This window comes from Schistocerca gregaria, chromosome 1, assembly GCF_023897955.1.
Source record: "Schistocerca gregaria isolate iqSchGreg1 chromosome 1, iqSchGreg1.2, whole genome shotgun sequence".
NCBI lineage: Eukaryota > Metazoa > Arthropoda > Insecta > Orthoptera > Acrididae > Schistocerca > Schistocerca gregaria.
Genome location: NC_064920.1, coordinates 1,004,345,308 through 1,004,367,458, shown reverse-complemented (window position 1 = coordinate 1,004,367,458; position 22,151 = coordinate 1,004,345,308). Strand labels below are relative to the sequence as shown.

The 22,151-nt window shown below is 38.9% G+C and overlaps 1 protein-coding gene across 2 annotated transcripts in view; it reads right to left on the bottom strand.

The window, feature by feature from the left end:
• LOC126278658 (mitogen-activated protein kinase kinase kinase 4) overlaps nt 1–22,151 on the bottom strand; it is a 184,663-nt gene that overhangs the window by 83,789 nt on the left and 78,723 nt on the right. For both annotated transcript variants that reach the window (XM_049978889.1, XM_049978878.1), the window contains exon 12: nt 17,053–17,198. In XM_049978889.1, the coding sequence (XP_049834846.1) occupies nt 17,053–17,198 (146 nt within the window). The remainder of the gene's footprint in view (nt 1–17,052; nt 17,199–22,151) is intronic.

The window sequence follows — 22,151 nt, the reverse complement described above, 5'->3', positions numbered from 1 at the left end:
CAAGATATAATAACTTCGGGTCTCTCCATTATTTGTTGCCAGAGACCATTACCTGCTAAATGTTCCAAGTTTTTTCCATTGTGATAAGAGAGAAGGGAAAATGCTTTGTAGGACAAATAGTAATGAAACCATGGCAGCATCTAACCTCTCACAGCCAGTGACTGATAATACTCAACTCTCATAAAATTCCATCGTATGAAATATTTGTTCCCATGCGGTAACCCCAGTCTTATCTGAAACAAGTACTCCCATCACTAACTCGAGGCATTTTTCCATAGAGACTGAAATATACCGTTGTTAAACCCCTGTTAAAGAAAGATGATAAAAGTAAATAGCTACCAATCTGTTTCACTACTGGCATCACCTTCCAAAATTTTTGAGCAGATGATGTATTCCAGAATAGTGTCTCACCTTAACAACAACAGTATCCTCAGCAAATCAGTTTGGGTTTCAGAAAGGTTGCTCTACTGAGAATGCCATTTACAAGTTCACTCACCTGATTTTACAAGCACTAAATAATAAAATACTGCCAGCTGGTATTTTCTGTGACCCCTCTCAGACATTTGACTGTGTGAATCATAGTATTCTCCTGGGTAAACTGACATTTTATGGGATTGGTGGTACAACCAACCAACAGATAATGTCATACCTATGGACTGGGGCAAAGAAATGAAAGAGGATGTGACCTGGTAGAATTTTGCACAAAGCACAACTTAATCATAGCTAACACTTGGCTCAAGAATCATAAAAGAAGGCTCTATACATGGAAGAAGCCTGGAGATACTGACAGGTTTCAGATAGATTATATAATGGTACGACAGAGATTTAGGAACCAGGTTTTAAATTGTAAGACATTTCCAGGGGCAGATGTGGACTCTGACCACAATCTGTTGGTTATGACCTGTAGATTAAAATTGAAGAAACCGCAAAAAGGTGGGAATTTAAGGAGATGGGAGCTGGATAAACTAAAAGAACCAGAGGTTGTACAGAGTTTCAATGAGAGCCTAAGGAAGCAATTGACAGAAATGGGGGAAAGAAATACAATAGAAGAAGAATGGGTAGCTTTGAGGGATCAATTAGGTAAAACGATGAGGGCTAGTAGAAATTCTTGGGTGACAGAAGAAATATTGAATTTAATTGACGAAAGGAGAAAATATAAAAATGCAGTAAATGAAGCAGGCAAAAAGGAATACAAAAGTCTCAAAAATGAGATCGACAGGAAGTGCAAAATGGATAAGCAGGGATGGCTAGAGGACAAATGTAAGGATGTAGAGGCTTATCTCACTAGGGGTAAGATAGATACTGCCTACAGGAAAATTAAAGAGACCTTTGGAGAAAAGAGGACCACTTGTATGAATATTAAGAGCTCAGATGGAAACCCAGTTCTAAGCAAAGAACGGAAAGCAGAAAGGTGGAAGGAGTATATAGAGGGTCTATACAAGGGTGATGTACTTGAGGACAATATTATGGAAATGGAAGAGAATGTAGATGAAGATGAAATGGGAGATACGATACTGCGTGAAGAGTTTGACAGAGCACTGAAGGACCTGAGTCGAAACAAGGCCCCCGGAGTAGACAACATTCCATTGGAACTACTGACGGCCTTGGGAGAGCCAGTCCTGACAAAAATCTACCATCTGGTGAGCAAGATGTATGAGACAGGCGAATGTAATAATTCCAATCCCAAAGAAAGCAGGTGTTGACAGATGTGAAAATTACAGAACTAACAGTTTAATAAGTCACAGCTGCAAAATACTAATGCGAATTCTTTACAGACGAATGGAAAAACTAGCAGAAGCCGACCTCGGGGAAGATCAGTTTGGATTCCGTAGAAATGTTGGAACACGTGAGGTAATACTGACCCTACGACTTATCTTAGAAGCTAGATTAAGAAAGGACAAACCTAGGTTTCTAGCATTTGTAGACTTAGAGAAAGCTTTTGACAATGTTGACTGGAATACTCTCTTTCAAATTCTGAAGGTGGCAGGGGTAAAATACAGGGAGCGAAAGACTATTTACAATTTGTGCAGAAACCAGATGGCAGTTATAAGAGTCGAGGGACATGAAAGGGAAGCAGTTGTTGGGAAGGGAGTAAGACAGGGTTGTTGCCTCTTCCCAATGTTATTCAATCTGTATATTGAGGAAGCAGTAAAGGAAACAAAAGAAAAATTCGGAGTAGGTATTAAAGTCCATGGAGAAAAAATAAAAACGTTGAGGTTCGCCGATGACTTTGTAATTCTGTCAGAGACAGCAAAGGACTTGGAAGAGCAGTTGAACGGAATGGACAGTGTCCTGAAAGTGGCGTATAAAATGAACATCAACAAAAGCAAAACAAGGATAATGGAATGTAGTCGAATTAAGTTGGGTGATGCTGAGGGAATTAGATTAGGAAATGAGACACTTAATGTAGTAAAGGAGTTTTGCTATTTGGATAGCAAAATAACTGATGATGGTCGAAGTAGAGAGAATATAAAATGTAGACTGGCAATGGCAAGGAAAGCGTTTCTGAAGAAGAGAAATTTGTTAACATCGAGTATAGATTTAAGTGTCAAGAAGCCGTTTCTGAAAGTATTTGTATGGAGTGTAGCCATGTATGGAAGTGAATCATGGACGATAAATAGTTTGGACAAGAAGAGAATAGAAGCTTTCGAAATGTGGTGCTACAGGAGAATGCTGAAGATTAGATGGGTAGATCACATAACTAATGAGGAAGTATTGAAAAGGATTGGGGAGAAGAGAAGTTTGTGGCACAACTTGACCAAAAGAAGGGATCGGTTGGTAGGACATGTTCTGAGGAATCAAGGGATCACCAATTTAGTACTGGAGGGCAGCATGGAGGGTAAAAACCATAGAGGGAGACCAAGAAATGACTATACTAAGCAGATTCAGAAGGATGTAGGTTGCAGTGGTTACTGGGAAATGAAGAGGCTTGCACAGGATAGAGTAGCATGGAGAGCTGCATCAAACCAGTACCAGGACTGAAGACCACAACAAACAACATAGCTAGTAGCTTCAAAACATTTCCAAGTGATGTATGTTAGTATTTTGTGAAAGACATTTTTTGTTGTTGATTGTGTACAGCATTTGATAGGCTATTTCGAGCTTATGATTAGATTAGATTAATACTTGTTCCATAGATCATGAATACGACACTTTGTAATGATGTGGAACGTGTCAGGTTAATGAAAGATGTCTGTACAAGATATTACATTACACAAAATATTGCATGACACTAATGCTTAAGTTAGTTTTTTTCCCTCCCTGGAGCATTTAGAAACCCAACTCGGCCATCAAATAGCAGAATACCAAGCAACTTCAGGGAAGGTTGTTCAACAGCTGAATAGATCCTTAACCTCAAAAGCATCATCAGACACGAGATATTTTGCATTAAGGTCAAAGCAGTACTTAGTAAGTTTTGTGAACTTCAAGAAAGCCTATGATTCTATAGATAGTGAAGTTCTGTTAAAGATTCTTAATGAATTGGTGGCCTGCAGGTGTCATTTGAAAAAAATAGGAGTAATGACTAACATCAAAGATATCCCAGCTAAACTTCAGATTGAATATAAAGACATAAGCAAAAAAAAAAAAAAAAAAAAAAAAAAAGTTACTGCATGAAATTTTATGAAAAATGGACCAGACGTTTTAGCAGTTACTGCTGAACGAATACATCTTGCAGACATCTATTTAAGGATCTAGGGATCCTCACAGTAACCTCACAGTATATATATTCACTTATGAAATTTGTTGTTAATAATCCAGCCCACATCAAAAGTAATAGCAGCGTGCATAGCTGTAACACCAGGAGAAAGGATGATCTTCACTATGCAGGGTTAAATCTGACTTTGGCACAGAAGGGGGTATTTTATGCTCCCACCTAAGTCTTTGGTCACCTACCAAACAGCATCAAAAGCCTGGCAGATAGTCAACCAACATTTAAAAATAAATTAAAAGAATTTCTAGATGACAACTCCTCCTACTCATTGGCTGAATTTATAGATATAAATTGTTGTTGTTGTGGTCTTCAGTCCTGAGACTGGTTTGATGCAGCTCTCCATGCCCTCCAATGCTAAATTTGTGATCCCTTGATGCCTCAAAACATGTCCGACCAACCGATCCCTTCTTCTAGTCAAGTTGTGCCACAAACTTCTCTTCTCCCCAATCCTATTCAATACCTCCTCATTAGTTACATGATCTATCCACCTTATCTTCAGTATTCTTCTGTAGCACAACATTTCGAAAGCTTCTATTCTCTTCTTGTCCAAACTAGTTATCGTCCATGTTTCACTTCCATACATGGCTACACTCCAAACAAATATTTTCAGAAGTTCACAAAACTTACTAAGTACTGCTTTGACCTTAATGCAAAATATCTCGTGTCTGATGATGCTTTTGAGGTTAAGGATCTATTCAGCTGTTGAACAACCTTCCCTGAAGCTGCTTGGTATTCTGCTATTTGATGGCCGAGTTGGGTTTCTAAATGCTCCAGGATGACAAAAAGTAAGAGAATTTTGTAGATTATAGATAGCAGGGATATTACCCTACAGTAGTAACTGGTGTTTTTCATGCTGCCTTTCTTATGCACTGGGTGGATTAGGACCATTTTACAATATTTGGGTGGGATTTCTTCGAAAGAACATTTTTCATTTGCTGTTGTAAAATTTCAACTGGTTCCTCAGGGGCACATTTCCTCAGGGGCACAGTTCTGAACTACTGAGTCGTCTCCAGGCACTTTGTTGTTTCCGAAACAGACAACATGGTGCTTTATTTCACCTTTGTCAAGCAGTTTCTTCAAGTGATCTGCTATGTTACAATTTTCTTCATTTGAAAATGTCAGTGTACCACCATTTTGCTGAAAGCATAGAGACGGTGGCTTATAGCCCACGATTTCTTCTTAAAGGTTTTATAATACATTTATGTTTCATTTCTCATAAAGTTTTGGTCTATCTTTTCAAGAAGTGTTTTTCCATATTTACATTTCTCATTTCTGAACACTCTAGCAGGCTGGGGCCATTGGATTTTGTAAGCTTCCTAGTCAGATTTGGTTCTTTTTTAACTTCACATGAATCAAGCAAGCGCTGTCAGCCACTGGGGTTGATCCACTCCATATCACAGACTGACCATTGCTGCGCCAAAGATGTTTAGAGATGAGCTCCACAACACCGCATAGACAGAGTAACTTGTTTTTATTAATAATTACAGGTAATAATATGTTACTAATAAATATTGTTATTTGTGTGTGTGTGTGTGTGTGTGTGTGTGTGTGTGTGTGTGTGTGTGTGTGTGTGTGTGTGTGTGCGTGTGTGCGTGTGTGCGTGTGTGCGTGTGTGCGTAAGGGAGGGGAGAGGTTTTATTAGAAAATGTAAATTAGCTCCATTGAGTAGTGTGTAGCACAGATGAAGAAATTAATTTATTATTAGTATATGCAAATAAGCCTATTAGGGCTTTGCAAAGTAATTACAGAGGTGGACACCCGCCTTCCTTTGTACCCATATTTCTTTCATTCTCTTCCTGTGGGTTTCCTTTCTCTCTCTAAATCATGTTGTTCCAGTATTCTACTTAGGTTTTTCATCTTGTTTGCCTTGCCATTTGCAAATTTTGGAGAAAAAGATTTTGCATTTTTGAACAACTTGTGGTGTAACTCAAGTCAATTTCAGATCAGTTTTGATCTCGCCAATCCATTTCATAGTGGTCATTTTGGTTTTACTCCCATTATCAAAGAATTCTATTTATTTTGTATGTTTGTATGGATTCATTCATTTAATGTTATTCTGGATATTTATGTAATGTCTGATTTCCCTGAGTGCCTCTGAAACGATATTGTTCTACATGTATTGAACTTAGAATTGTTTACTTTTATCACTGTTTTCAATAGCTGTTTTCCTGTTCAAAATTAGTGGCATAACTAGCGTATTGTAATGTCTTAGTTTTGTGTGCTTGGAGACACTCTTCTTGTTGCAAGTATTTTGTGCAAAATGGCTTGCAGTTTCTACTTTTGGCACTTAAAGTTGTTTGCTTTTTTATTCCATTTTCCTGATATATTTAAGTTGTGAAATATGACTAATTTTGACATATTTCATTTCCATGAATTTCCCCTCCCCCCCCCCCCCCCCCCCCCTCTCTCTCTCTCTCTCTTTTTGCAGGTTACATATTCTATCCTTTCAAAAGTTATTTGGAAACCAACTTTTACTGCAATTCCTTTAAAGAGTTGAATCTGATTATGGGCTGAATATCACATGTTAAGACTAGGCAATCTATAGACAACTTGCCTCACCCTGAAGTGACTTTACTCCTCGTTAATTCTGAGGATTGATTTCTGTTTTAGATATTTCTTGCATCACTTTCTCAAGGATACAGTTGAAATATATAATGTATTAGCAAAAATTGGAGTCATTTTTACATAACTGTGGTGGAAAGGAGATCATAAGATTTTTAATGTATCATCAGTATTCTGACTGATTCGATGAGGCCTGCCAGACACGATTGGAAAAGTGATTCATGCACGCACAGGTGTGTAATAGTGCTGTCTACAGGGAAGCCTATAGTAGCTGTGCTGCACATGAGTAAGCAGAGCAGTACCTGGCAGTGCATTTGCCCTATGATGCAGTAATGGAACAGCCTACTCTGTGGTTTCTGCTGTCACGGTTGAAGTCATTCCCTGATGTCTTAAGACATGTACTGCCATCTTCTTCTTGTTATTCTCCACATCTTCCTTTTGTCTCCAATTCAGCGGAGAACCTTGTCATTAGTTACCTTATAAGTCCACTTAATTTTGACATACTTCTATAGCACCCCATCTCAAAATCTCTGATTCTCTTCTTTTCCAGTTTTCCTACCATCCATGACCCACTTCCATAAAATTCTGGGTTCCAAATGTACGTTTTAAAAATTCCTTCCAAATTAAGGATGATATAAAGTATTTGTAGAGATTTTTTGCCAGGAACGCTCTCTTCACACATGCCAATCAGCTTTTCATGTTCTCCTTGTTTCATCTGTCAAGTTTTATTTTGCTTCCAAGATAGTAGAATCCCTTCACTTCATCTACTTCTCACTCACCAATTTTGATATTAGGTTTAGCACTCGTGCCATTTCTGCTAACCCTCATTACTTTCGCCTCTTTTTGGTTTACCCACAAACTATATTTTTTACTCATTAGATGGTTCATTCCATTTAACAGGTCCTGCAATTCTTCTTCACTTGTCATCAGCAAATCTTATCATTGATATCCTTTCACTCCGAATTTTAATATGACTCCTGAATCTTTCTCTTCAGTCCATCATTGCTTTTTCAATGTTCAGGTTGAACTGTAGTGGCAAAAGACTGTTTCCCTGTTTCAGACCCTTTTTCATCCAAACACTTCTTTCTTGGTCCTCCATTCTTATGGTTCACTCTTGGTTTCTGTACCTACTGTATATAACCCATCTTTACCTATAACGTACGTCTATTTTCCTGATCGACCATCTTCACAATTGTACATGGTTGAATGAAGTTGATAAATCCTATGAAAGTGTCTTCACTGTTCTTAAGCCTTGCTCTCATTATCAATCACAGCATCAGAATTCTCTCACCAGTGTCGTTACCTTTCCTAAAGCCGAACTGCTCATCATCTAACAGGGCCTTAATTTTCTTCCCCATTTTTCTGTATATGATTCTCGTCAGCAACTTGGCTGCATGAACTGTTAAGCACACTGAACTATAGTTTTCACACATATCTGCACTTTCTGTCTTCAAAAATGTGTGGATGACACTTTAAGCAAGTCTGAGGGTTTAGCTTCTAAAAAACCAAGCTGAATAGTTGTTTGGTTGTCACTTCCCCCAATGGTTTTAGAAATTGCAAAGGGCTGTTAGCTATGCCTTTCACCTTATTTGATCTCAAGTCTTCCAAAGCATTGTTATCAAGGTGCATACGTAGACAAGGAAAAAATATTCTCGGATTTTTCCTAGTTAAAAATACACTTTTTCCCACTGAAAACAAGCTTTTTCAATGGTAAATGAAAAACAAAAATGGAAAGATCTTTGATGTGCAGCAACATATAAGCTGCATATTTTTTTTTTTATTATTATTACAGTAAGCTGCATATTTTCACATTACAAAAGTATAAATTTGAATTCCACCAAACAACACACTGGTTTATGAAGCACTGAAATCAAAATTGCATTCAGCTTTTGTAAGAGAAATCATGGCTCATGTCAAATGACCTCACCACCCAATGATAGCAAATATTCAGAGCATAGGACGTGTCATGTAGTCAGCCAGTATCAATGTCACTGCAGTGTGAACTCACAAATTGGAAAAGTTAATGGTTTAAATTAATATACATCAATACTGCGTGAAGAGTTTGACAGAGCACTGAAGGACCTGAGTCGAAACACGGCCCCGGGAGTAGACAACATTCCATTGGAACTACTGACGGCCTTGGGAAACCCAGTCCTGACAAAACTCTACCATCTGGTGAGCAAGATGAATAACGCAGGCGAAATACCCTCAGACTTCAAGAAGAGTATAATAATTCCAATCCCAAAGAAAGCAGGTGTTGACAGATGTGAAAATTACAGAACTATCAGTTTAATAAGTCACAGCTGCAAAATACTAATGCGAATTCTTTACAGACGAATGGAAAAACTGGTAGAAGCCGACCTCGGGGAAGATCAGTTTGGATTCCGCAGAAATGTTGGAACATGTGAAGCAATACTGACCCTACAACTTATCTTAGAAAATAGATTAAGGAAAGGCAAACCTACATTTCTAGCATTTGTAGACTTAGAGAAAGCTTTTGACAATGTTTACTGGAACACTCTCTTTCAAATTCTAAAGGTGGCAGGGGTAAAATACAGGGAGCGAAAGGCTATTTACAATTTGTACAGAAACCAGATGGCAGTTATAAGAGTCGAGGGGCATGAAAGGGAAGCAGTGGTTGGGAAGGGAGTGAGACAGGGTTGTTGCCTTTCCCCGATGTTATTCAATCTGTATATTGAGCAAGCAGTAAAGGAAACAAAAGAAAAATTCGGAGTAGGTATTAAAGTCCATGGAGAAGAAATAAAAACGTTGAGGTTCGCTGATGACATTGTAATTCTGACAGAGACAGCAAAGGACTTGGAAGAGCAGTTGAACGGAATGGACAGTGTCCTGAAAGTAGGGTATAAAATGAACATCAACAAAAGCAAAACAAGGATAATGGAATGTAGTTGAATTAAGTTGGGTGATGCTGAGGGAACTAGAATAGGAAATGAGACACTTAAAATAGTAAAGGAGTTTTGCTATTTGGGGAGCAAAATAACTGATGATGGTCGAAGTAGAGAGGATATAAAATATAGACTGGCAATGGCAAGGAAAGCGTTTTTGAAGAAGAGAAATTCGTTAACATCGAGTATAGATTTAAGTGTCAGGAAGTCGTTTCTGAAAGTATTTGTATGGAGTGTAGCAATGCATGAAAGTGAAACATGGACGATAAATAGTTTAGGCAAGAAGAGAATAGAAGCTTTCGAAATTTGGTGCTACAGAAGAATGCTGAAGATTAGATGGGTAGATCACATTACTAAAGAGGAGGTATTGAATAGAATTGGGGAGAAGAGGAGTTTGTGGCACAACTTGACAAGAAGAAGGGACCGGTTGGTAGGACATGTTCTGAGGCATCAAGGGATCACAAACTTAGCGTTGGAGGGCAGCGTGGAGGGTAAAAATCATAGAGCGAGACCAAGAGATGAATATACTAAGCAGATTCAGAAGGATGTAGGTTGTAGCAGGTACTGGGAGATGAAGAAGCTTGCACAGGATAGAGTAGCATGGAGAGCTGCATCAAACCAGTCTCAGGACTGAAGGCAACAACAACCACAACAACAGGGTAGCTTTAAGAAAAGCTAAGCGTTCGCATATAATACTGTTCTCAAAGATTAATAAGTGACAGGAAAATCTATAATATTGATCTTTTTGTGGGTGTTACATTTCAAGACACATGACACAAATGTGACAATATAATTTTAAATAACGACGTAAATGTCTGGTCTTCTGGGCTCAAAATTTTTCTATGTGGCTGCTCGGTTGGATGGTTGGTTTAGAAGAGGGGGGAAAGGGACCAAACTACAAGGTCATCAGTCCCTCGTTCCTAATAAAACAATGCCACAAGTGTGAAAATAAAAGAGACGAGGCATACAACACAGAACAGAAATAAAGGAAAACCGCAAGAACTAAGGAAAGGCAACGAACACTAAAAGAAACAAAAAAGGACAAGAAAACAACAGCAAGATGCAAGAAACAGATGGAAGAGAATAAAACAAGGAAGCAGATTACAGTGGCTGGCCGACCACAAAAATAAAAAGGAAAAGCCAACCACCCTGCAACACACAAAATCCTCCACCCTAAAAGCACACTCAGATCGAATGATAAAACCCACCCTCATCGATGAAATGTGAAACCAAATCAGCTGATGAGATGTTGTCTGCTAAAATCAATGATAATGAGCCCGGCAACTGAAGTTGAAGTCGCAGGGCAGCCAAAGGACAGAGCAGAAGAATATGGGTCACCGTCAACTGCGTGCCACACTGACACTGAGGTGGGTCTTCACAGCGCAAGAGGTAGCCGTGGGTCGCCCAGGCATGGCCAATGCAGAGCCAACACACAACCACGTCGTCCCTGCGAAAGGCCATCATTGAGGACTTCCCCACATTTGTGGTCCCTTTAATGGTTCTTAGTTCGTTGTGCGTGCTGATATTTTGCCATTCTGTCTCCCAAAGCCGAAAAACCTTGCAGCATAATAACAAATGCAGGTCAGTTGCAAGGATGCCCATCTCCAGAATTACAGATATTCAGATTTATATTATGACATGTTTGATATACCTGCCATCATTGGCGGTAATGTGGCGCAGATGAATAGCGAAATTCTGCATGACCCGCTGATGCTGTCTATGACCTCCTGAATGGCTGCTTTCAGCTCAGCAAAGGTTTTGGGGTTATTGCTATACACCTTGTCTTTAACATAGCTCCACAAAAAGGAGTCGCATGTATTCAGATCCAGGCAGCAGCTGGGGCATACAGACTTAAAACTGGACAAAACTGGGTCTCATTCGGATCTCCAGAATCACACACATACATAGTAAGATAACTATTGGTATGGCTGGAGAAATGCCCGCCAACTACATAACAACTCCGAACTGCTTCAACAAGCTTTACAACATAATAATTGGAAGTAGGGAGCAGTGGGGACATTGTTTGGTTCACAGATGGTTCGAAAACAGATCAAGGCGTTGGGGCAGGGTTGTACAGGGTTCAGCCAAGACTGGAGAGCAGCATCTCTCTAGGGAAACTGGCCTCTGTATTCCAAGCAAAATTACTGCAATCAGGGCATGTGTGGAGGAGAATATGAGTAGGCGCTACAATGACCGTAGCATCTACATCTATTCAGACAGCCAGGCAGCCCTGAAATCATTGGCAGCTCGTGCAACAAGATCTAAGATTGTTGCAGATTGCCATAGGGCTCCTGTGGAGCTAAGGGGAAGCAATAGGGTGTACGTAGTGTGGGTCCCTGGCCACTCAGGGATCTGTGGCAATGAACAAGCCAATCAATTGGCAATTGGCTAGGATGGGGGCAACAACTCCATTTACTGGACCAGAACCATCTTGACAATCACCAAGGATATGATCAAATTAGAACTACGGAACAGGCTTAGGAAACAGCACGTAGGATATTGGACCAAGATCCACAAACAAAAACATGGTAAGATAATGATGCACAAGCCATGTTTTAAAAGAAGCTCTGTAATCCTGGGATTAGACAGGAAAGAGATCAAACTCATGCCTGGGCTGATGACCAGCCATGGGAACTTCAAAAAATGCCTACACACAATGGGTATAATGGAAGAGGACCCTAAACGTAGGATCTGTGATGAGGGTGAAGAAACTGCATCACACCTATCTTTGAGTGCATGGCATTGGAGAGTAAATGATACAGAATCTTCGGGACAACTAGACCTGAAGAAATTATGTCTAACAAAAAACTGGTAGGAGGACTCCTTGCACTATTTAAGGGCACTGGTTGGCTTTACTAGATATACAAGGAGCGGTACCGCACAATAAACCTACTTTCGGTGTGGGCAGTGTCGGGTTAGACCTAAGCTGTTTTAGGTCTCCTGTTAAAATCAGTCAAATCAATTCAGATCCGGAGAATATCATGGCCAATCGAGGCCTGTGCCAGTGGCCTCTTGATACACCAGAGTCAGAATGCAGTCCCCAAAGTGCTCCTCCAGGACATCAAACACTCTCATGCTTTCAGGGGGTTGAGCTCAATCTTGCATGAACCACATCTTATCAAAATCAGGGTCACTTTGGATAATCAGGATGAAATCACCTTCAAAAACCTTCATGTACCATTCAGTAGTCGTCATGCCATCAAGGAATATTGCACTAATTATTCCGTGACAGGACACTGCAAGCCTAACAGTCACTCGCTGAAGGTGAAGAGAGACTTCTCAATTGCAAAATGGGGATTTGCAGTATCCCAAATGCGACAATTCTGCTCACCGACGTACCCATCCAAACGAAAATGTGTTTCATTTCTAAACCAAACCATCCAGCACAAATTCCCATCATGCCCTGCAGTCAATGGTGCAGTTTGAACACCCTAATGCAAATCGTTAAGAACATATGATGATTTTCTTTCATATAATTCGATAATTGTCACACTGCAGGTTCATTTCAGCAGTTGCTAGAGCGCACCACAAAACAGGCATACTGCGCATGTGCAGCTCATATGTTCGCACGTATAAAACATTAGGCGATCTTGCATTTTCTCATAAAGGAAACAGGACATCAGAAGATACTCCCAGAGCATCGGAATTTCGTAAACCACACTAGAATGCGTAATTTGGCATAAACTGCACATTCGCATGTCCAGATTCACAATGAAGTAGGCCCCAACCTGATATTAAACTTTTTCAGTGCGGTTTTCAGGATGTAAATTTTCTTGGAGTACCAGTACTGTATTATCTCAGGTTTGGATCTTTATTATGGCACAATGCCATACGTGCCAGAATATGAGAATGTGCACTTGAAATTCAGCAAACACTTGAAACTAGCCAGTGGTGGGGAATGAAATACCTCGTTTCAAATAAATTGACTGTCTCAGTGGAAAAGATTAATAAAAGCCAAATTTCTTTATCAAACCAACAGAAATGACTTCATTGTTCTGCAAGGCGATTAATGCTAGACTGCCAAAAATGTGGAAATAAAATAAAATCACAAAACTGAAACTAATAACATGTTTTAGCCTTCTGTAATAGTGTTGAACGTATTTTAATTCAAGCGATAGTTCCCAGCCACAGAAATCTGTTTGGTTTCATTTGATGTGAGAGCTGTAAACAAAAAGGAAACAGCTAACTCATTGAACGTAAACACAGGCCACATAAAGACTATCCCCTCTACAACCAACACTGCTCTGTGCATGCATGAATCTGGCAGCTTTGGTGTGCCAGAAAAATGTTTCTGGATAGCATGTGGCTGTTTGTTGCTACTGCCAATACATGTTAACAGCCAAACTTCAAAAAGGCAGAAGCGTGACTCAAATACGCATGAACCCGCTGGCAACTGCTCAGATGAAACTAATGTAAATAGCTGTCACCTCTTGCTCATTGGAAGCGGTTTGTTGTTATTTCATAGTCTTCGTCCTAAAGCCTTTGACACATTTTGCCTTTGTTTTTAATATATAAGGCCTTTAAATATGTCTGCTTGTGTGTGTGTGTGTGTGTGTGTGTGTGTGGAGGCGCGCGCGCGCCTCGCGAGTGTATACCTGTCCTTTTTTCCCCCTAAGGTAAGTGTTTCCGCTCCCAGGATTGGAATGACTCCTTACCCTCTCCCTTAAAACCCACATCCTTTCATCTTTCCCTCTCCTTCCCTCTTTCCTGACGAAGCAACCGTGGGTTGCGAAAGCTTGAAATTTTGTGTGTGTGAGAATCTTTCTTTTTAAGAGTGAGAGTGAGTGTGAGTATGTGTTTGTGTGTGTGTGTTGTGTGTGTGTGTTGTGTGTGTGTGTGAGAGAGAGAGAGAGAGAGAGAGAGAGAGAGAGAGAGAGAGAGAGAATCATTAATACTTTGAGGCTGTTTTTATCTATATATGTTAGTTATAGTGACGCAACAAATGTATTACATAGCACAGCATAGCATGAATGTAATTCAAGTGGAAGTACATAAGGGAAAAGACATGGTATCATGAACTTCAGCAATAGAAATAATTAGCTTCCCTAGGTTTCATCATGCAAACAACACTGCCTCCTTACCATCTGAACACTTGTTAATATTTATGACTGAGCTCTACTTCATTTATCAACTAAGCAATGACATTGGCTATGACTGACAGATGACTGAACCAATCAGTGACTGTTAGCTATTACAAATTAAAATTATTTTTTTCTACTGTTAAATATGTTGTTTGAGAACAGTGCCCCTCCCGTATAAATAAATATGTACATACATGAGTGCAACTGTTTAATACTGAAGTTATTTAAACCACTCCATACAGTTTATGTCTACCAGTAACTTTAATGGCACTGTAGTAAATATAACTGAATTGGTGAGTTGGAAAAGGGGTTGCATCCCACAAAGTAAATTTTTCAGGATACGCAAAAATCTACTTTACTACACAATGGATTCAAGCAAGGTGTGTGGATTTGCTGTGTAGCAGTTGGCCCCAGGCTGAAACAATATACACAATCATAACATACATTAGCCATCAACTGTGGTGAGTAACCCAGTTGGAGTGTACTGGAGGTGACCCTTTTCCAACCCTGATGATGTTGATTAGGCAACTAGCATTCAGTTCGTTGTGAAGCATTATGTTCTGCAAGTTTATATTATTTATCTTCAATACAACAATGAAAGAGTGTGTTGTGATCATAAAAGTTTATTCCTAATGTATCAGGTTTATTCTTAACGTACGCAATAAATACAACCACAAACAAAATACAGCACAGCAACACTGGTGCATATACTTCCTCTTTATCTTCTCCACCCTTCACTGGGAACTGGCAGATACTATTGTGAAATGATTCCTTCTTGGCAAGTATTTACAGTAGAATTTTCATTACAGTGTCGAGTTTCTCCTTTTTTATTGAACAGGTCTACCACACACTTGTTTACTAAATATGGCTCCATCTCTAACTCAGTGTATATATAACAAGCACGTCTGCTTGTGGGATATGAGTCCTTGCTATACCAATTGATGCGTGCAGATAAATAGATTATTTGTCACTCATAATTTTAAAAAAGAAGAAACAAGTGGACATGACCCTGTGACATCGTGAGTTAATGCACGATAACAATTATTTCAATAAAATACATTGCAGTACAGCCCACAGTATTGCAGCCGGAGGCTGTGAACGAGACCGCAAGTTGTGTCCTACCTATGAGTCATATACACCTGCTGCTACTGCAGCGTGAGAACGGCCCTCTTGTCACTTCGAGCGACTGTATATTCATGCCACCTATGAATCTAAATAAATGATATTAAATATTATTCAATTATTTTCAAAATTGGTACACTACCTTTTGTTATTCAGGATAAGATTGTATAAAAATTTCAACATTGTAACTATCATAGTTTCGGAGATAAAAAAATTGCTAAAAAAGTAAAAAACCGGCACTTAGGGAACTACATTCAGTTATTGGTGTAGTTGGGAAACATAAACAGCACTCTCAATGTACAGAATTTTCATATTATAACTTTAATTATTTTTCATTTTCGTAATATAAAAATCAGACAAAATTATTATTTGTGTCTAATATTATTGTTGGAATAAATGTGAGTAAATGAGAGTATGTACATGGGACATTCATCAGATTTAAATGTTGCATGATATACCGTCTTAAGTAACCTACAAGAGCGACATAAGCCTGTCATGGGAAAATGATCCTAGGGAATTTACCCACTTTGCTGATGACGCATGTCTAGGTGTGATTGCTATTGTAACACAGCAGCCAGAAAGTCATCTGGCGTAAAATCAGTAGCTACAGAATATTTCCAGAATTATTGCTTTTTCGTTTTCATTTATTAAACATTACTTTAATATTTGTACGTCAGAATGACGTAAATGTGTCTGTGTATAAGGATTGGTGCAGGCCAGTTTTGGCACGAGTATGATCATGAGCGAACATTCTGATTGGTAGCGAGTATGAACAACCGATCAGAATTTGGATGGTTCCCACTTGTTACCTGATATTTATACTGGTAGTGAGGCTGAAAGAAGGGAGTCACCCGTTAGCTCTGAATGCGGACGGTCATGTTACTAGCGAGAGTCAAAATAGTGTGTAAAATGAAGAAATATTTGGCTTGTTGCATCCAGATTGTGTGGCCGTAATAGCAGTTGCATTTGCGGACACTTTTGTGAAGTTTGGAAGTTTTGGAATTGTTTTGTTGGAAAGATATTCGCGTGTGAGAATTTGGCCTTCATTATATCCACGTGGCACGTTTCAGTGTTCAACCACTGAGCAATTTTGGCGAGAAATTTCTTTTTTAGGAATCCACAAGAAGGACCGAATGTAATAACTCAACTTAGTGGAGAAATTAATGACTGCGAAAACATTGTTTGGTTCGGATCAGGTCTGGACAGATTTCTGGCTGCTATGTGTATGAAATGTGTGTATGAGTTGTGAACTGAATAGTACCATTTCTTTGGCTAAAATAAAATTTTTTGTGTGGAAATTTTGGAAATTATTTTCCAGGCGCTAACCATTTTCTTACTGCTCAATAAAATTGAATGACTGTTTATCTACAGATCTTTCTTTCATTACTAGAGTTGTGTGGCCTCAGTAATTGTAGATATTAGATAGTGTTTTTTATCAATGCTGCTTTTACATGATCTTGTAAGTATCTACGTTGCCGAGTGAAGGGACATCAAGCAGATGCCGTTCTGAGGTACGTGAATTTTAACTTTCAGCCTGCACAGGCAAACCCAGCCCCGCTGCACCCCTTTTCCAACTCACCAACCCAGTATTATGTATTAACTTTTTTTTACAACTACTCAGCTTCTTAACAATATTAGAATACCAAGTTAATAGAATTATGCATCTCACCAGAAGCTAGTGCTTGCTGCACCCTCTCCACATGGAATATAAGGACACATTTTTTTAATAAAAAGCCACTCTTCTTCAAGAAGATTCTTTTGGAACTGCTCATGCTGGACCATAGGCACCCATTTTTGCAGATATTCCAAATACAGCTACAAAATAATGAAACAGGAACATTAATACCACTGTAACATCGTGTTTGAGATTTATGCTTTTCAGAAAGTCAAGCGAACAATAATGATAAAATAATGTTTCTCTGTTCATAGGAATATTTCATGGAACTGTCGAGGTATTGTGTGGTTACATGGCTTTAATGGGCCATCCCATTTATGTATAGTGTACTACACACAACTGACAAGATTACGAGACAGAATTGCGGACCAGTACTTACCTCCAGGAAGTGAAACCTCAGTATTGTCAGTAGGAACATAGATATAAAAATACATACCACAATACTATCCTAGCTTTCAGAACTAGTAGGAAGGGGAGTGATCTCTGTCTTTTCTTACCAGATCCCTCATCCTGGAGTCTGTATAACCTGCCATTCTTTTTTAACCGTCCCCATCTTATCCCAATGTATGAACAATTAGTTCCGAAAGCTAGGATATTGTCAAGTATTTTTGTATGTACCTATTGGTAGTACTGATATTTTTCCTCTTGAGGGTAAGCACTTGCCAGCAATACAGTCTCATAATTTTATACTTTTCTAGAGTGAATTTTCCTTTTGATACTACGTACAACATTAGGTGAAAGAATAAAGGTAGTTACTGTATTGCAAAAAGGATGACCATGACACATCAACAAACATACATAACTGTCATGATGTCCTTGAAATAAATGTATCATAATTTTTGTATCAGACTACAGATCTAATTTCCACATGAGACATCACTGTGGGATACTAGCTTTTCCACCAAGTGTTTCAGGGACTGGAAGCATCTAGTCATAGGATGTACTTGGGCTGTGAAGGTTGTGATTTGCTGTGTTCACTTCAGCTAACAAATGCTATTGCAGAGAGGGAGAGAGAGAGAGAGAGAGAGAGAGAGAGAGAGAGAGAGAGAGAGAGAGAGATTCCATTTGGAAGCTATGTTATGCCATGATAAAGACATTAGCCATGGCACAGTCTTAATCACGGAGATGCCAGTTCAGATTTAACAATAGGAGAAATCTGTAGTTCAGAACACTCAATTACATGTTCATGACGAACTGTCTCACACCATTTAACAATCAAATCCTGTGTATTAATGAACAGTTAGACTTACAGAAACTACTAATTGGAGTTACTCTACACCAAAATGGGATGGCACAGAAAAGCGAGCAACATTAATATCGCCATTACTACATATCTCTCTCCTAATGTCTAGCCAGTGGTAATGGATATTCGTTTTCACTATTCGGCAAATTTATTTTATTTAACTTAATGGCCAGATGCTCTTCCTGCCATAAAAGTCCTCAAAGGACTTAAAGAAGGGAAGGCTTTTGCATCACCCATCTCTGAATCATACTGTATAAGCTTTGTTCTATGTATTAATGTATATTAACTGTTTGTGTACTGTATTTTCTGAAGTGGAGTTTGTCCAAACAAGAGTGAAACAACCTAAAATCCACACTCAGGCTTACCAGTGCTACGGACCAATGGTAGGACATTAATCTGCTGAATAGATGCAATGTGAGTCTGGATCACTACCGTATAGCAAGTTAGCATGCCGCATGTTAGGCTATACAAGCAGCTTTTGTTTTTTGGCTTGTATTAAGGATCTAAATAACATGGAAACCACTTTGTTCTTCAGGAACTATACTTATTGCCTTTTAAAGAAACATATGATTTCCATTTGCTTTGTAGTAATAAAACTATTATCAACAAAATATACATAAATTAAGTTAATTTTAATCATAAGTGATACACTAAACATACATCAAAAGTATGAAACTATTTAGATACAATTTCTTCCAGCACAATAGAAAGGGACATTCACAGACTGGCCTGTGCTCATCTTTGGACCAACCAAGCCATAAAAAACCAGAGCTGTTCTGCTTCTGTAACTTCTTCATGTACTCAGCTTGAAACATTCACCAAGCACTTACCAACAGTACTAGGGTAGTTTGTAATGTATTCTCAGGGACAGATGAACAAACATATTTTCTAAATTATTATTTGCTATCAATGCACAACTTATGAATTAAATAAACAAAGAAACAATGAAATGGTTGATGTTTCTGATATGATGGCAAATCCCCTTCAAAATCTGACAACAACAAGTTCTAGCGTTCAAATGTTCACATCTCCCTTTGTGAAAGATAGCAGTGAGGTTGTGTTGTAGCATTCAGTGAGATAAAAGCATACAGAGAGTATCAGAAGTTCAATAAAGACTGAATAACAGGATATTTTCTGCAGGTTTTGGCGATAAATCTAGGTGAGTAATTTGCCAAGAAAGCTTCACAATTTTGAAAGAGCACTATCACAAAGTTCGATACAAAACATTTCAGGCTTAGCAGTTAACTTTCCAAAGACACAAGGATGCAAATTCATTCCAAATAATGGTGAAGCTGAAGAAGTAACTTAACATTTTTTGACAAATACAGCCAAAACAATCATATGACGAAAAAGCTAGTTTTGTTGTTGCATACAATAATGCAAAAGAGAACAGGCATCTCCAGGCAGTGAGTTCAATAAATGCCTGCTGGATGTGGTCGAATTTGTCTGTCTAGAGAGCCTAAATAAGTTTGAAAGTATCTGTTTATCAAGTGGGTAAAAGTGATAAACTGTTGACACAGAACACACTGTATGATCCAAAGGTTTATTCATACATGTGAAAAATTTGGCTGGTTTCTCTTGCAGTGGATAAAGTACCATAACTGACATTGTGTAGCTGCTCTATTTTGTCCACGTTTTTAGTGGAAACTTCAGTATAAGCTAGTTAGTGCTTTTAGACACCACTAAAGCAAATGATTTACTTTTGAAAGTTAAACGGTGTGTCGAGAAACTCAGCTCTCTGTGGGGAAAGTTGAGCAGCATTACTACAGATGGATCTCCAAATTCAGCTGGCAAGAACGTTGGGTTTGGACCAGAATTAATGCAACTGTCGTAAAATATCTTTGGGCCAGAAAATCACATTGATTCCTTGTATTCCAGAAGGCACAGAGTAAGTAAGTACTGAATCGTCTTGTAGAAACAGTCACCCCAGGAGGAATTATGCAAACACCAAGTAATTACTTCTAGACTCGATAAGGGCCTCAATTTGGCAGGGAAGGGTGTCTACACATTTCTTCTGAATATTTCATATCCAACTGAAACCACTCATTGATGACCATATCCCATAGAGCTACCATGTAGGGTGGATTGAGTGGATGTTGATTGGTACTTTTCACCCGCTTTGCAAAATAACTCCAGACATTTTCTATTGTACGATGATTGTGTAATTCAGTTAGCCAGTTAAGGTGTGATACGGTGTCTGAGAGTCTGTCGACTCGGAAAAATATGCATGCAGACCAGTGAACACACCTTTTATCATCTGTGAAGATGGGTGTTTCACAATGTACTTATTATGAAGCTGTAGAAATGACTCAGTCTCTGAGAAAGTTTAAGAAACATAATGGTACATATTCACACTGACTTGAGTGAGTGCACCCCCTGAAAAATCGCAGAACCCTCCAGGCTGAACCTCACCCTTCACACAAAGCAGGTTAAACACCTCATTCATTCGCCGTTGCATTCGAAGCTTTGATCATTTGAAAAGAGGCAAAAACATGACTCATCGGACCACACTACAAGCATCTAGTCTAGAAAGTTGCTATGTATTTTCTGTGTTGTTTGGGCCACTGAAGATGTACAGCTCCATGTGCCACATGATCAACAGTCTTGTGCAAATATCTGAATCCAAACAAACTTTGCATGCAGTTCTTTATGCAGCGTTCATACAGAAACTGATTGAATGGATCTTCATTCATTGAAAAACAACAGTCACTGACAAGTTGTGACATTTGTCCCCGGTCCCTGTCATTTAGGACCTTTTCACAACCACCCTTCTCATACTGCAAGTAGCACACGATTTCTTGTAGACAGATTGGACAGACCATATTGATACAACAACAAATCAGGTGACTTTATTCATGGTGTGGTCATGAGCATGTCCAAACACAATAGGCTCATTTCTGCCATTCTGTAACATCTCCATGTTGACCCACACTACTGTGCTGATTCCATATAACTGACTGGTATATTCACACTTCACTGCCCCAAATCACAGCAGCAGTGGAGAGTCACGTGACTGCCCAGTACCACTTTTACATCATCTACAGTGCTCTTGACATTTGTGCTCTTTTAAGGTAATGACTGGTGACCATATTACTCATAAGCATTTATAGAATTTTTAGGAACAATGATATAAAATAATTTGTAGTTATTAGTATCATCCTAGTTATTAGCATCATCCTTATTCCCTTACTTGTACATTGAAAGCATCACACACATTTTGACTTTCCCTGGAAACATTAGCTCTCCGAAAGGACAGTTTTGTCATATACACCAATGTTGTGACCATTTGTTAACTTACAAGCTATTTTATGCAATATAATGTAATTGGATCGATAAAAAAAACTCTATTCATTAAGGGCAGTAGGAAAACACACATATATAAGAAAAGGTTTTACTTATCAAGCTTCCGAAGCCAATGGCTCCTTCTTCTGGCAGAAGGGTTGAAGAGGAAGGAAGAGGGGTGAAGGGAAAGGTAACTGGATAGGTTTAGGAAAAGGAGTCCAAAACTTTGGGTCAGGGGAGACTTACCAGACCGGATGAGAAAGAAAGACTAATTCTGTCTTTCCTTCTCATCCTGTCCAGTAAGTCTCCCCTGACCCAGGGTTCTGGGTTAATTTTCTGAATTCTACCTCTTTTCCTAAACCTCTCCTTCAACCATCTTCCTTCCCCTTCTAGTCTTCTGCTGGAAGAAAGAGCCACTAGCTCCAGAAGCCTGTATAAATAACCATTTTTATGTATGTGCGTTCACCTGCTGCCACTTGTTGATTAGATTTTTTTTTTCTAAGCTATATTATCTGATATCCCAGCTGATTTCTACATCTTTAGTTTCTGTATAGCTTTTCTTAATTCC